This window comes from Neoarius graeffei, chromosome 24 (assembly GCF_027579695.1).
Source record: "Neoarius graeffei isolate fNeoGra1 chromosome 24, fNeoGra1.pri, whole genome shotgun sequence".
Classification (NCBI taxonomy): Eukaryota; Metazoa; Chordata; class Actinopteri; order Siluriformes; family Ariidae; genus Neoarius; species Neoarius graeffei.
The window spans coordinates 42,601,301-42,618,050 of record NC_083592.1 but is presented as its reverse complement, the minus strand read 5'-3'; the positions used below and the strand labels follow the sequence as shown (position 1 = coordinate 42,618,050).

Here is a 16,750-nt window from a genome sequence, read left to right as displayed (position 1 = left end):
CCTGTAGAACAGGATAAAGCGGTTAGAGATAATGAGATGAGAGATAGATAGATTGATTTACTTTATTAATCCCAAGCTGGGAAATTGTTGTGCTCTAGCAGTATCAGACATGAGAAAAGAAAAAGACACACTATGCAACATAAAATAAAATTTAGTAAAAATAAATAAATAAATAAATAAAATCCCGAGAACAAGCCAACTATACAATATACAGATTATATATATATATATATATATATATATATATATATATATATATATATATATATATATATATATATATATATGCTTTGTACAGGTAAGTGTGCATTAATAATGCTAAAAATTAAAGTGCTAAATACTTAAAGTTGACTTTTTCTTTAAAGTTTTTAAATTAAAATTTCACTTCTTTGATTTAAAATGAACTTCTTTAAAGTTGATTTTTTTTAATTTCATGTAAAGATCATTTACTTAAAGTTAATTTCTTTTATTTAAAGTGTATGTAATGTCTTATTGTAATGCTTTAAAATTTATATATATATATATATATATATATATATATATATATATATATATATATATATATATATATATATATAAAATTTATATATATATATATATATATATATATATATATATATATATATATATAAAATGAATTAATAAAGCGGGGGGGAATAATGTAAATTATTTGTTATTTTATTATCAAACACAAAACTATCAATAAATTGCAGCTTCCAGATCCTGGAAAAAGGCAGCCTTGCCCCAGGGCTAATCTCGCATGATGTCACGTGTGGAACCCTGGTTATCTGAGTCATTTCAGTTCCTCTGACGCCGTGCTTGTTTACTCACTGAAACTGGATATTGTTGATGGAATCTTACAAAAATAACAGAAAGTGCTGTGTTGCGTTTGGATGTTCAAATCCATATAAAACAGTACATTCAGTTCACAAATTTCCAAGAAAGGACACTAATCTAAAGCAACAGTGGGTGAAGTTAGTGCAAACAAAACGAGCAGGTTTCGTGTTGCCTACTAATAATACATCTGATTCATCAAGTGTTCATCACCACATGGGAATTATTGGAGCAAAAAAGAAACCCATTTATTCAGTAAATGATATTTGATCTGACATTTGATCAGTTCATCAAATCCCCTATTATCACCCACTTCAGAGTTTCTTTCAATAATTACACTGAATAAGCGTACATTTTAAAGATTATATTTCTGCATTTATTGAGGCACATGTAAATATTTTCCCTATATTTTGCAGCAGCCAGTTTAGAATAAAAATCCACAAACCAATCTGTGCTTCCAATTCTCTCTGGCTGGTGGTGCGCTATCGGCTGTGAGTAGGACTGTCATGAACTGGCATCTGTTTCTCGTCTTGGGAGCTCGAAAAGATAACCATTTACTCCGGAATATCCTTGATAATCATCTGCCCTTTCATCCGACATATAAGAATCCCAATCACTATCAGAATTCTCTCCATAACATGATTCCATATCAAGACTGGTCTAACCACTGCTGTGCACAGGAACGAAATTGATACCTGGATTGTTACACATTACGTCACGCACCCCTTTGGAATCTTCCAGATCAGTCTCGTCAGATTCCATGAAAATCGGTGGATCTTATTAATTTTCCATTAATTTATGGCCCTTTGGATCAGCTATGGTTTGAAAACACATGGTCAATCAACATAATGATTGTTGCTTTGTACAAGGAAAAAATTGGGGTTTAGGGATATTAAATTTACTTTAAATTTTAATTCTGTTTTTTTAAGGTGATACATTTTATTTAAAGTGGACTTTTTAAAGTTGACTTATAAAGCTCTTTTTATTTATAGATGACTTTTAAAAAGATGACTACTTCTCCTTTTTAGGGTTATATAATATATGCCATTAAAATTAAACTAATTCGAATTGCTAGTCCAATTTTAGCCTCCGTAGCCTGAGACACATCCGTGGATGTTCCGAGAATAGTGTGAATGTGTTTCATGATCACTTGCATCCTACTAATAAACATGTTGCTAGCTGAAACGGTCAGTTCTCGTACACAGAAATATTTTTTGCTCCAATGTTCAATTCCTCTGTCAGGACTCTGACTGTTTGTCTACATCCAAGACTTTATTATCTATAAACGACCCTGGAATCTTGTGTCCAGCTCAAAAAATCTAATTGCTGGTCTCTTTGTTGTTTATACACCAGATTTGAATTTGCATTCATTTGTTTGCTATTTTATTTTTCGGCGATTCCTCTCGGATCCAAGGTCTTGAAAACAATCTCATTGCTTACAAAATTGTAAATTCAAACCAGATTGGGACCTACAGTGCCAAGCCCACCCATCATCAAAGCACATGTGTAGATACATAAAGTGGTTTGCATCGTAGGCAACGCGCATCCAGATGACAAGGGCAGTGTATTAGTACTTAATTCAGGAGTACAGACTGTATTACTGGTTTTAATCACTTTCAGGTCGAGCATACTGACAATATTATTACTTTGGCAGCATATAAAGAGGAGGCATGACTTCAAATCATTGTGCCAAAAAAATCCCAGATACATAATAATGCACTATGAAATCATTACTTCAGATTTATGTGTTAGAGGAGTTGTTTATTGCAGCCCTCGTGTTTAGATGCAGCTGTTTTGATGATCACACAGTGGTTTCTGAATATTTGTTTCACTGCTTATACACAGTACTGTTGAATTCTTGAATCTGATTGGTCAGAAGGTGTTGATTCATTTTCTATAAAAGCAGGTCTGACAGTTGTTCTGACTGCAAGGCAAAATATAGGTTTATATTAATGAAGTCTTTCTTATACGCTATTGTTTCTATAGTAACAGCTCATTTACCCTGACTTCTACAGCAGATACATCATAATGATCTGAGACTAATAATAAATGGATTTTTTTTTAACATAAAAGTGTGCCATCATTAACTAAGATATAAACTTATAATCAGAGATATGGTGACATGTCCAGTGTTACAGTCAGTAGTTTTCCACCACAGGAAAGTCTTTGAGCTTTCGGGATTCTCAGCAACTGAACAAACTTTTTTTTTTTGGTCTTTTTAACTATTATGAGAGACAGAAAGATGATGAGGGAATGATTATCTATGGCTGTTACAGTGGTGCTTGAAAGTTTGTGAACCCTTTAGAATTTTCTAGATTTCTGCATAAATATGACCTAAAACATCATCAGATTTTCACACAAGTCCTAAAAGTAGATAAAGAGAACCCAGTTAAACAAATGAGACAAAAACATTATACTTGGTCATTTATTTATTGAGGAAAATGATCCAATATTACATATCTGTGAGTGGCAAAAGTATGTGAACCTCTAGGATTAGCAGTTAATTTGAAGGTGAAATTAGAGTCAGGTGTTTTCAATCGATGGGACGACAATCAGGTGTGAGTGGGCACCCTGTTTTATTTAAAGAACAGGGATCTATCAAAGTCTGATCTTCACAACACATGTTTGTGGAAGTGTATAATGGCACAAACAACGGAGATTTCTGAGGACCTCAGAAAAAGCGTTGTTGATGCTCATCAGGCTGGAAAAGGTTACAAAACCATCTCGAAAGAGTTTCAACTCCACCAATCCACAGTCAGACAGATTGTGTACAAATGGAGGAAATTAAAGACCATTGTTACCCTCCCCAGGAGTGGTCGACCAACAAAGATCATTCCAAGAGCAAGGCGTGTAATAGTCGGCGAGGTCACAAAGGACCTCAGGGTAACTTCTAAGCAACTGAAGGCCTCTCTCACATTGGCTAATGTTAATGTTCATGAGTCCACAATCAGGAGAACACTGAACAACAATGGTGTGCATGGCAGGGTTGCAAGGAGAAAGCCACTGCTCTCCAAAAAGAACATTGCTGCTCATCTGCAGTTTGAGAAAGATCACGTGGACAAGCCAGACGGCTATTGGAAAAATGTTTCGGGGAAGGATGAGACCAAAATAGAACTTTTTGGTTTAAATGAGAAGTGTTATGTTTGGAGAAAGGAAAACACTGCATTCCAGCATAAGAACCTTATCTCATCTGTGAAACATGGTGGTGATAGTATCATGGTTTGGGCCTATTTTGCTGCATCTGGGCCAGGACGGCTTGCCATCATTGATGGAGCAATTAATTCTGAATTATACCAGCGAATTCTAAAGGAAAATGTCAAGACATCTGTCCATGAACTGAATCTCAAGAGAAGGTGGGTCATGCAGCAAGACAATGACTCTAAGCACACAAGTCGTTCTACCAAAGAATGGTTAAAGAAGAATAAAGTTAATGTTTTGGAATGGCCAAGTCAAAGTCCTGACCTTAATCCAATCGAAATGTTGTGGAAGGACCTGAAGCAAGCAGTTCATGTGAGGAAACCCACCAACATCCCAGAGTTGAAGCTGTTCTGTACGGAGGAATGGGCTAAAATTCCTCCAAGCCGGTGTGCAGGACTGATCAACAGTTACCAGAAACATTTAGTTGCAGTTATTGCTGCACAAGGGCGTCACACCAGATACTGAAAGCAAAGGTTCACATACTTTTGCCACTCACAGATATGTAATATTGGATCATTTTCCTCAATGAATAAATGACCAAGTATAATATTTTGGTCTCATTTGTTTAACTGCGTTCTCTTTATCTACTTTTAGGACTTGTGTGAAAATCTGATGTTGTTTTAGGTCATATTTATGTAGAAATATAGAAAATTCTAAAGGATTCACAAACTTGCAAGTACCACTGTATGATGTAAATGATAACAGGAGCTAACTTTTTTTTCAGATGTTAAATGTAAATATAAATGCATAAAAGTAGTATTTAAAAGACCAAGAAGCACAGTCATCATATTCTCACATACAGTCGTGGACAACATCTTGCAGTGAAATCTGTGCATTTAGGACAGATTATTATTAGATTAGTGTAATAATGTCCACATCTTTCTCATTCGCTCCTCATGACAGCTCATTTGTGTAGTTTCCTTACAGCTAGCCTTATCTATACTGATCCCATGATCGTATTTAAAGAGCACTAAAACCTTACACTGTAGACAGATTTACTAAGCAACTGTGTATGAGACGTACTCTAAAAAATTAAATGCATATTTCTCAGCATTTGGTTCTTTTTTTTTTTTGGATAAGCCCATGACCATGCTAATCAGCTGTACAAGTACCTAAGTACATGCTCGGATTATATTTGATGAAATGGTGCCACACAGTGGTGAAATGTGAAATGGTTCTTTGGTAATAAAAAGCTACAGTATTTGAGGTCTTCAAATGTCCATCCTTTGTCCACCCCCTATTTACTAATAAATGGTCTGCAGTTCTGATTTTTTTTTTAAATGGTCTTGAGGGTTCTTTGGATAGATTAGGGTTTGTGTGAAACCATCTCTGACAGGGAAACCCTCTGCTTTTCCCTAGAATTTTTATGAATCTTTAGAGGTTCCGCCAGAGGGACAAGCTGAAGAACCATGAAGACCCTTAAGTTGCTAGAACTAATTTTTTGTACATAGAGTCAACATGATATAAAAATGCAAGTGGTGCAGTGGTTAGCACTGTCGCCTTACAGCAAGAAGTTGCTGGGTTTGAACCTCATGGCCAACGGGGGTCTTTCTGTGTGGAGTTTGCATGTTCTCCCTGTGTCTGTGTGGGTTTCATGTACTACAACACTAGTGAACACCAAGTACCAAAGTTGGTTCATAGAGATAATGTCAACTAGAATTTAATGGCAATTAAAAAATGCCTTCCATGGGTGTGAACAGTAAAATATTACTGCATATATTTATATAATGTTAAAGAGGCCCCGGCTGTATTTAAAAAAAAAAGAGAGAGAGAGAGAGAGAGCCCTATAGCTTGTCACAATGGATAATGTTTACAACGGAAGAGTTTGGGTGGCACAGTGGTGTAGTGGCTAGCACTATCGCCTCACAGCAAGAAGGTTCTGGGCTTGAGGCTGATGGGGGCCTTTCTGTGTGGAGTTTGCATGTTGTCTGCATGGGTTTCCTCTGGGTGCTCTGGTTTTCCCCCACATTTCAAAAGACATGTAGGTTAGGTAAAATACCCAGCCACTGGGATTACACGAGTGAGTGCATCTTTAGTGCCAGTCCCAAACCCGGATAGATTGGGGAAGGTTGTGTCAGGAAGGGCATCTGGTGTAAAACCTATGCGAAATCAAATATGCGGAACAGATCCGCTGTGGCGACCCCAAACGGGATCAGCCGGAAGAAGATGATGTAAAAATGTAAAACTAGAATGAGGGAAATTAAGCTCAATTATTGCCTTTATATCAAAGGTTCCAAATAGTTCTTTCTTCAAGCCATCTATTAATCTGCACTTCATCCAAGTACTCTCCACTGGGCTTTTATAGTGTATTATACCAGGAATTTTAACTTGTATCTTAGAAATAAGATCTGGCCGCTTCCAGGGTTTTAGGCTGTGATTTTCTACAGTGTTACTGGGTGGAAACCAGTATTGTAGACAAGACCACCTAAACGGAAACCAGTTATGATCAAGACCAAAGTGTATCAAGACTGAGTCAAGACCAAGACCAGACCAATGCAAGTCCCACACTGCGTGACAGACTTACGATAAAATTTGAAACCTGTAAACCATAGGCACTTCTCAAATTGATCTGAAAGATCCACATTCTCATAAAAACAGCCATGCAGAAACAAACACCAGAGCTGAAATCAACTTCAACATCTTTATTCCACACTCCTTTTTTACGTTTTACAGTCCACCTAAAACAATACAGTTTCTTTTTTTTTTACTGGTGATGACATTATATCCTGAGTCCTCCATGTCTGAGAGTTCAAAAAGTGATCTCGAGTGTTAGACCTATCTCATGTTCTACAACACTAGTGAAAACCAAGTACCAAAGTTGGTTCATAGAGATAATGTCAACTAGAATATAAGGACAATTAAAAAATACCTTCCATGGGTATAAACTCTGTGAAGAGTAAAATATTGCTGAATATATTTATATAATGTTAAAGGGGCCCCTGCTCTATTAAAATAAATAAATAAATAATTGAGAGCCCTATAACCTGTCACAATGGACAATGTTTACAACGAAATAGTTTGGGTGACAGTGTGGTGTAGTAGTTAGCACTGTCACCTCACAGCAAGAAGGTTCTGGGTTCGAACCTAGTAGCCGATAGGGGCCTCTCTGTGTGGAGTTTGCATGTTCTCCCTGTGTCTGTGTGAGTTTTCTCTGGGTGCTCCAGTTTCTCCCACATTCCAAAGACATGCGGTTAGGTTAACATGGGGTGGCCATGGGCTGAAGTGCCCTTGAGCAAGGCACCTAACCCCTAACTGCTCCCTGGGCACTGTAGCATGGCTGCCCACTGCTCTGGGTATGTGTGTGTGCTCATTGCTCATGTGTGTGTTCACTGCTTCAGATGGGTTAAATGCAGAGAGGAATTTCACTGTGCTTAAGTGTACATCTCATCTCATCTCATTATCTGTAGCCGCTTTATCCTTCTACAGGGTCGCAGGCAAGCTGGAGCCTATCCCAGCTGACTACGGGCGAAAGGCGGGGTACACCCTGGACAAGTCGCCAGGTCATCACAGGGCTGACACATAGACACAGACAACCATTCACACTCACATTCACACCTACGGTCAATTTAGAGTCACCAGTTAACCTAACCTGCATGTCTTTGGACTGTGGGGGAAACCGGAGCACCCGGAGAAAACCCACGCGGACACGGGGAGAACATGCAAACTCCGCACAGAAAGGCCCTCGCCGGCCACGGGGCTCAAACCCAGGACCTTCTTGCTGTGAGGCGACAGCGCTAACCACTACACCACCGTGCCGCCTAAGTGTACATGTGATAAATAAAAATTGTTCTTATGAGGTCACATCAAAAATAGACAGCACATTCAAAAGAAATTGCTACTAGCTTTTCACTCAGCTATATTGCACTGTCTTGAAGTACTACATAGTTTGGCATTTTATTACATTACAGACATTTAGGATTAGGTGCCTTGCTCAAGGGCATTTCAGCCATTCCTGTTGGTCCAGGGAATCAAACCAGTGACCTTTTGGTTCCAAATCTGCTTCTTTGACCATCAGGCCATGGCTTCCCTTTTATGGTTTCCTTCCACTTTGCTAATACTCAAATTCATCTCAGCCCAGGCTTATTAGCAAGCTAACAATTTACATGGGAACAGTAGAAACACTACAATGTAGAATGGATACTCCAGATCCTGGGTTGAAAAATATTAGCATCATGTTATATTATCACATTATTTTGCGATATAATAAAACCCTCCTGCTTCACTGGGTAGCGTTGCCACCTCACAGCTCCATGGTGTCCGATCCTGAGCTTGGATTTCTGATCTATTACTCTCACCTGTGTGTAGGTAGTTTCACATGATTCTTGTAACCTGTAAATACACATACAGTGTTTTGTGTCTTTGCAAAAAATTGTATTGTTATTATGTCAACTTGTATAAATTCTAAACTGGGTTTCACAGCTCCTAGTCACATGTGTCTTCAGGTTTCCTACTGGTTTGCATGTTGTCACCTTGTCGTTTGTGTTTCTAGTATTCTCTGTTCATCAACTTGATCTGCATTTTTGCCATTATTTGTTATAATAACCACGTCTCTGTATGATCTGGGCCATTTTTAAAGCTAGACGCCCTTTTGATTTCATAAAATCGGTGAAATTTAGTTCCCTCTGAAATTTGGTCATTGTGATACATGTTTATTTCTGTAATATTTCACAAAAAAACAGGCCATTCTGTGGCTGGGAAATTATTTCATTTGAGGGGCTTCCCAAGCAAATAACGAGCATGAAATCACTCGCTTCGTGCAGTCAAGCAGACAGAGGAAGTCCATGTGCGCATGCACAGGTTTACCTTCTTCTTCTTTTGGGTTTTACAGCAGCTGGCATCCACAGTGTTGCATTACTGCCATCTACAGGTTTACCTTGACCGTGCACTGAAAGTTACATCATTCTGTCGCTAAATGAACAGCTGATCACACCGAGGTGCTCGCTGACCACCGATATTTATTAGTTCATCCTGCGTTTTCTTTCCTTCACAACATAACGTCTTTTCTTCTCGCTTTCTGTTACTGTAGTCGGTCTTTAACATTTCATTCGCACACTCACGTCCTCCATTTTTCTCTCCTGTTTCAAATTTGTATCCCACAATGCCTTGCGTGAACGGGGAAAGCCCACCATGTGATGCATGACGTAGTATCTTGAATTGGGTCATGGTGAAGCAGGAAAAATTAGCGGAGAATTTAGGGCCACATGGCCTTAAATTCATTAATTGTTCTATTTTAAAAAACTAATAATATTGGAAGTCTGTGATTCGAATTCAGTAGCTTTCGGTCCACTAAACAAAAATAATTGGGTGCCAGGGAAAATTCTTTTTGTGACCTACACTTGAAAAATCTGAAAGGCAGTCTACCTTTAAGAATGAGAGGAATACAGTGTAAATAAAAGGTAACTGGGCAAAGTTTAGGTATGGCTCAAAAGTCTGGAACCATGACTACGTGTGCTGTGGCTTGGCAGACCAATGGTGTCTTAATGAAACCACTTCAGGGGTCTAATGAGGAGCATTAAGGCTTCCAGCCTCAGAGCCACAGCTGTTGCCTGGACACGCCATAGTCATTGTTTAGCCAGGCCACACTTTTTCCACATTGTACGCAGTTGTGCATGAGTACTTTGGACATCTTACACGTGTCACAGCACTTGATTCTACTTAGCACAGGGTTTAAAAATTGTCCGAGAGTAACATGAGAATTTCAGTTTTGCCCATGATTAAATGATAATTGGCAAGTGGAATTTAATGTCATGATATCATGAGATCATTCTGACAGCTGCTTTCAGTCATGATACCATTATGCATGCCAGGACATGCTCTTTAGATCTGAACTCAATTAGATTGCATCACTTCAGTGTTCTAAGGACAATAGTTTAGCTCTTTCTGTTCAGTTTCAGATTAGTGAAAGAGAGTAAAGCATTTAGACTGGTGCAATAGTTTGGTGAACCATAAGCATTTCAGAGAAGACCTTTGAGACAAAACTAATATTCACAGAATGAAAAACGAGTAGAAATAAAAAACATTCATTCTGTCTTTCTTTTTTAATAATTAAAAGCATATGCTTGTTTTTTTCCCATGACATGAGAAACTCTATTTCGTGTATTAATTTGCATTTAACTTCTTAAGATGGATTTTTCTAGAAACGATATTATTCACAAGTCATTTAGCACCAGAGCAGGTGAAATATTCAGCTTGCAGTTTAAACTGTCATGTACACCTGCTAGACTTTAAAGATTCACAGTGACATTGAGAAGAGTGAAAGTTAATGTTCATCTTCTGTGGTGTAATGATTTTTTTTTTTTTGGGAAGGTTACAAAAGTGCACTACCTAATAATTGACTGAAATGTTATCTGCCACAGTCAGACAACCTGTGTTTATTATTCCTTTAAACCACCAGGACACGTTGGCAGGTTCAGACTTATATTTTCACTCATGTAAGATTATATATATATTTTCTTTTAGTGGAACTGCTGGTACTGAGTAATACGCTTTAGGAGGAATAGGAACTGAACAATAAGTTGAGGTTTCAGGGGGTAAATGTGTACAGCGACAGCTCATTAAGTCTTTGAAATCAAGGATCAAATTGAAGTTAGACTTCGAAATGAAAGGTAAAGTCGGGATGGATGGCTGTATGTATGATTGCAAACATTGAATGCAGAGTACAATTCATGATTTTTAACTTTAAAAAAAGAAAGTAATCTAGAGGCTTTTAAATGTTCACTTGTAAGTTAATAGAATATAGAACAGATTAGAAACCTAGAATGTAGAGATATAAGTTGAATTGGCATAATTAGACAAGTTAAAGTTACATAGAAGGTTAAAGAACCAATGAAAGAAGGTTGCACAAAAACATTTTTTTTTAAAGTCAATTATTTTACAGAGTGCAGTTTCAGATACCATTCAATCCTATCAATCACAATCCCATTATATCCCAGTGGGCCAATCCTTAGAGTGATTCAATCAAAGAAACTGATAACTACTAACAGCAATCTCACATAAAGTCACATTGGACAGCTCTTACCGTGTAAAAAGCAATCCTGCACAAAGCTATGGAGAGCTGAATGCGTTCAGCCATGTACAGTGCCTAGCAACAGCGTCACTGATGACAACCAAACACGCTGAGCTGGAGGAACTGAATGAAGATCTTGTTGTCGTAATGAGACAAAGCCCTAAAGATCAACAAGTCAACATGCAAGGGAGGTGGTCCGTGTCCTGCTTTTATCGACTCACAAAATAGGAGGAGACCACTTACTTCATTTCAGACTCGAAAGCAAACAGGGAGGGAGGGAGAGACGGAGAGAATAGAAAGAAGAACATAACAAGCAGAAGAGTCATAGATTAGTGTACTGCTTCCCTCCAGAGATTATCAGCTGAGCAGCAACCATCCTTCAGAATAAACCTTGCTAATTGGATTGTGTAGTTTTTCACTCCAATAGTAGACAGTGAGTGAAAACATATGATACCATGGCACTGTCTCAAGGGCTCTTCAGATAACATCTGATTCACATTAAACACTGACCTGAAACAAAAAGCAATACATTGAGCAAGTATGTTGAGAAATGTATTTAAACCTAACGTGCAAAGGCACTACAGCTTCGTCTGGATGCTATTAAAATTCCTGTGTAATTCAGTTATATGGAAAAGAGTATCAGAATCAGACATGCCATTGGCAATACAGGTTTGGAGGCAGTGCACACTTGTTTGCTGGGCAGAGCCAAATTCTAACTGTTGGCCAACTGTTGGTAAAGTGGATCTAAAGGTGGCTAAAAGTTATTTGGACCAACACTACCCTAAGAGAATGTTTGGCTTTAAACCAACATTGGACCAAAACTGACATTAGTCCAACTTTGATTCATCTCATCTCATTATCTCTAGCCGCTTTATCCTGTTCTACAGGGTCGCAGGCAAGCTGGAGCCTATCCCAGCTAACTACGAGCGAAAGGCGGGGTACACCCCGGACAAGTCGCCAGGTCATCACAGGGCTGACACATAGACACAGACAACCATTCACACTCACATTCACACCTACGGTCAATTTAGAGTCACCAGTTAACCTAACCTGCATGTCTTTGGACTGTGGGGGAAACCGGAGCACCCGGAGGAAACCCACGCGGACACGGGGAGAACATGCAAACTCCGCACAGAAAGGCCCTCGCCGGCCACGGGGCTCGAACCCGGACCTTCTTGCTGTGAGGCGACAGCGCTAACCACTACACCACCGTGCCGCCCCCAACTTTGATTGACAAAGACCTAATGTTTGGTTGACTTTGGCAAGGTAGGTTTTAGGTGTGTTGACCCTGGTGATCTCGTGTTACCAACTTTTCCCATTGGACAAAATTACACTGGGCCAAAGTTGGCACCCAATGTTGGCCCAACAAGTCTTGAGGCAAATGGGTAAAGATACTGCTAAGAAATATGTAAATCAATGCATTTTTGCTCTCTTCAAATTCTCAACACTCTTAAACAAAACCTTAATGATCTAATTTAATAAATTGTCCAAGGTCACAAAACTGTCCTGCTTATAAAAAATGAAGCCATTGGTGGAAGACAATGCCTAATGGTTAGAGAAGCAGCTTTGGGACTAAAAGGTTGCCGGTTTGATTCCCTGGATCAGCAGGAATGGCTGAAGAACCCTTGAGCAAGGCATCTGCTCCCCAGGCTGCTCTAGGTATGTTGTACGTCACTCTGGATAACAGTATCTGCTAATGTAAAGATAAGAAGCCCCTGCATGCAACAGCACTATTCTGGATGTGTTGTTCTTACAAGAGAAAAATACAGTGGGGCAAAAAAGTATTTAGTCAGTCACCAATGCTGCAAGTTCTCCCACTTAAAAAGATGAGAGAGGCCTGTAATTTTCATCATAGGTATACCTCAACTATGAGAGACAAAATGAGAAAAAAAAAATCCAGAAAATCTCATTGTCTGATTTTTAAAGAATTTATTTGCAAATTATGGTGGAAAATAAGTATTTGGTCAATAACAAAAGTTCATCTCAATACTTTGTTATATACCCTTTGTTGGCAATGACAGAGGTCAAACGTTTTCTGTAAGTCTTCACAAGGTTTTCACACACTGTTGCTGGTATTTTGGCCCATTCCTCCATGCAGATCTCCTCTAGAGCAGTGATGTTTTGGGGCTGTCGCTGGGCAACACGGACTTTCAACTCCCTCCAAAGATTTTCTATGGGGTTGAGATCTGGAGACTGGCTAGGCCACTCCAGGACCTTGAAATGCTTCTTACGAAGCCACTCCTTCGTTGCCCGGGCGGTGTGTGTGGGATCATTGTCATGCTGAAAGACCCAGCCATGTTTCATCTTCAATGCCCTTGCTGATGGAAGGAGGTTTTCACTCAAAATCTCACGATACATGACCCCATTCATTCTTTCCTTTACACGGATCAGTCGTCCTGGTCCCTTTGCAGAAAAACAGCCCCAAAGCATGATGTTTCCACCCCCATGCTTCACAGTAGGTATGGTGTTCTTTGGATGCAACTCAGCATTCTTTCTCCTCCAAACACGACAAGTTGATTTTTTACCAAAAAGTTCTATTTTGGTTTCATCTGACATTCTCCCAATCCTCTTCTGGATCATCCAAATGCTCTCTAGCAAACTTCACACGGGCCTGGACATGTACTGGCTTAAGCAGGGGGACACGTCTGGCACTGCAGGATTTGAGTCCCTGGCGGCGTAGTGTGTTACTGATGGTAGCCTTTGTTACTTTGGTCCCAGCTCTCTGCAGGTCATTCACTAGGTCCCCCCATGTGGTTCTGGGATTTTTGCTCACCATTCTTGTGATCATTTTGACCCCACGGGGTGAGATCTTGCGTGGAGCCCCAGATCGAGGGAGATTATCAGTGGTCTTGTATGTCTTCCATTTTCTAATAATTGCTCCCACAGTTGATTTCTTCACACCAAGCTGCTTACCTATTGCAGATTCAGTCTTCCCAGCCTGGTGCAGGTCTACAATTTTGTTTCTGGTATCCTTTGACAGCTCTTTGGTCTTGGCCATAGTGGAGTTTGGAGTGTGACTGTTTGAGGTTGTGGACAGGTGTCTTTTATACTGATAACGAGTTCAAACAGGTGCCATTAATACAGGTAACGAGTGGAGGACAGAGGAGCCTCTTAAAGAAGTTGTTACAGGTCTGTGAGAGCCAGAAATCTTGCTTGTTTGTAGGTGACCAAATACTTATTTTACCGAGGAATTTACCAATTAATTCATTAAAAATCCTATAATGTGATTTCCTGGATTCTTTCCCCCCATTCTGTCTCTCATAGTTGAAGTGTACCTATGATGAAAATTACAGGCCTCTCTCATCTTTTTAAGTGGGAGAACTTGCACAATTGGTGGCTGACTAAATACTTTTTTGCCCCACTGTAAGCTAGGAATGTTAAAGTGCTTGTGTTACAGATTTGCATGGGGTCTTTTTATATGTTTTTTTCTTCCACTTAATGACCACAATAGTGAGTGTGAAAAATACTAACACCTAAACACACAAAGTATAGAAAAGAAAATAGCTGGAGCTTTTTCTCTTGTAGTATTAAATCACACCACAAGGTGGCAGCAATGATGTGAAAACAATTTACTGTTTATATTTAATTGAAAAAACATTTTGTTTATTAACTAAAGTCAAGCATGTTTCATTTGTGTGTTCAGGATCAGTACACATTTTGTTGTTTCTGTGACATTTACACACCTGTACTAAAGTGTACTTACACTAAACCAATCAGTTGCTCGATTGATTGGTTGGTGTGAGAGGTGGGACACAGTAAACATCTATTTCTTTACACACTTGTGATAATCCTTTCACCATGTTTCCTTTTTTGGTCCTTCTTTCAATGATGAAATCAAGTAAATTGTCTACGCATGGAAATCAGGGATCTACATTTATCTAAAAATGTGGGGATTCGATCCATGGCTTATAAAATGATAAACATGTAACCTACAAATAACATTCTAAGCTTATTATTTGATTTAACTGCATGGTAATTCTATTACTCATCTCAATACTATTTTATGGTAGACCAGGCATTAACACGTGACCACATTCTTGCTCACACTAAAAAAAGGACTCCGTCAACACTGCCCCCATGCATGGGTCAGAAACATAAGCTGATCTTATTTTAGATTTACTTCAACCTAACGTGACTTGGTCAGATTCAAGGAGTAACACGACAGATTTCAATCTCTGAGTGCCATGGAAGAACAGGGAGTCACCATTTCTCATGGAATCTCATGCCCGGTACGGTACAAGGAGCATTTTGAAAACAAGGACCTAGAAAAGTGTCGAGAAATCCATCATTTGTTTGCCTTGCCAGGACCTGGACTCCAGGAACTTAAACTGGACACCAGAAGCAGTACTGGATTTGTCAGTAGTGACGAGGATTTAGGGGAACCCCTGTTCCGAATTCTCCTGGATGTGACCCAGTTCAAACCCGAAGACATTCTTATCCAGGTGTTTGAGGGGTGGCTGATGGTCCGAGGGCAACACGGAGCACGGATGGACGAGCACGGCTTCGTGTCACGAAGTTTCACCAGACAATATCAGCTGCCTGATCATCAAATGCAGGCAGGAGACTTGACAGCCATGTTGTGTCATGATGGAATACTGGTGGTGGAAACCAGAGAAAGATGGTGGGCAGCATCTGATTAGCTCTTGGCAAAGCTTTCTGAGTCTTGACCACATGCATCAAGGAAGGAAGGGTTATCGTTTTAAGATTGCCGTTATTCTCTGAGTGGTAAAAGGAGATTAGTGAAACGTTGGTTGATTGTGTGCTGTAATCACTGTGAGTTGTGCCCTTATAACCTCCAACTTTTTGTGTCCTGTGTGCTATACTCCATTCTTCCTGGCATTGTCTGGCTTGGCCATGCACTTCATACCCTGCTTTCTTCTGATCAGATCTAGAGACCGAGGGACTCATGAAAATAACATGACTGTAAAATAAAGGCAATAGAATTTTCCTTTTCTTATTCAGTAGGCAGGATTTTTGACTTAATTGTACATATAAGCAATTTAATTCCAAAAAATCAGTTTTAACATCTCTTAAGCAACCCCACAGTATTCAAAACGCACTTTGACAGTGTTAAAATGATCTTGTGTTATATGCTATACAGATGTATATATGTATGCATTAATATGTATGGACATAGTGTTATGAGAAAATAATCCACAGTGATATGGTGTGATTAGATTAGATTAGATTAGATTAGATTAGATTAGATTAGATTAGATTAGATTAGATATCAAGCTAAACCCATGCCGAACTGGATTTTTTTCCAATAACAGCATGTCTCAAATCATTGTATTCCTCTCATACCACAGCAGCGTTTTAACCATTTATAGTTACAGTTAATGTTAGGGAATGTCCACAAGACAAGTTTATTCCTGTTATCACTTCCATCATTGCAGTTATGGTTCGCTTACTAGCCTCGATTGTTTCTATCTCTTGAAGTTAGTAACACAAAAAGGGCATATTGTTGTCATGTTACTGAGTAACCAGAAAACACAAAGCCCTCTGGAAATGTATTGATTGTTAAAGTACTCACACTGGAGAATCCTTCCATCAAAGGTAAATAAATGACTTCATACATAAAGCCTGACCCTATCAATGATTATATACTTTTCTTGATGAAATAATGTGTTTTTGAATTCATCTCATCTCATTATCTCTAGCCGCTTTATCCTTCTACAGGGTCGCAGGCAAGCTGGAGCCTATCCCAGCTGA

At 39.1% G+C, this 16,750-nt stretch overlaps 2 protein-coding genes across 4 annotated transcripts in view; one reads left to right on the top strand and one right to left on the bottom strand.

The window, feature by feature from the left end:
* The window catches only part of arl15a (ADP-ribosylation factor-like 15a), a 152,391-nt gene extending 141,210 nt beyond the window's left edge, over positions 1-11,181 (bottom strand). For all 3 annotated transcript variants that reach the window (XR_009651379.1, XM_060906668.1, XM_060906669.1), the window contains exon 1: positions 11,051-11,181. Coding sequence is in view for 2 of the 3 variants with exons in the window: in XM_060906668.1 (XP_060762651.1) it covers positions 11,051-11,104 (54 nt within the window). In the remaining variant the exon portion in view is untranslated. The remainder of the gene's footprint in view (positions 1-11,050) is intronic.
* A 3,958-nt stretch (positions 11,182-15,139) lies between these two features.
* On the top strand, positions 15,140-16,089 carry hspb3 (heat shock protein, alpha-crystallin-related, b3). The gene has a single exon (XM_060906666.1). It carries the CDS (start codon positions 15,223-15,225, stop codon positions 15,676-15,678), a length of 456 nt encoding a protein of 151 aa, XP_060762649.1. The 5' UTR covers positions 15,140-15,222; the 3' UTR covers positions 15,679-16,089.
* The last annotated feature ends 661 nt before the right edge of the window (positions 16,090-16,750 follow it).

Coding starts and splice junctions, on each gene's coding strand:
- hspb3 (XM_060906666.1), top strand. CDS start 15,223: ATGGAAGAACAGGGAGTCACCATTTCTCATGGAATCTCATGCCCGGTA.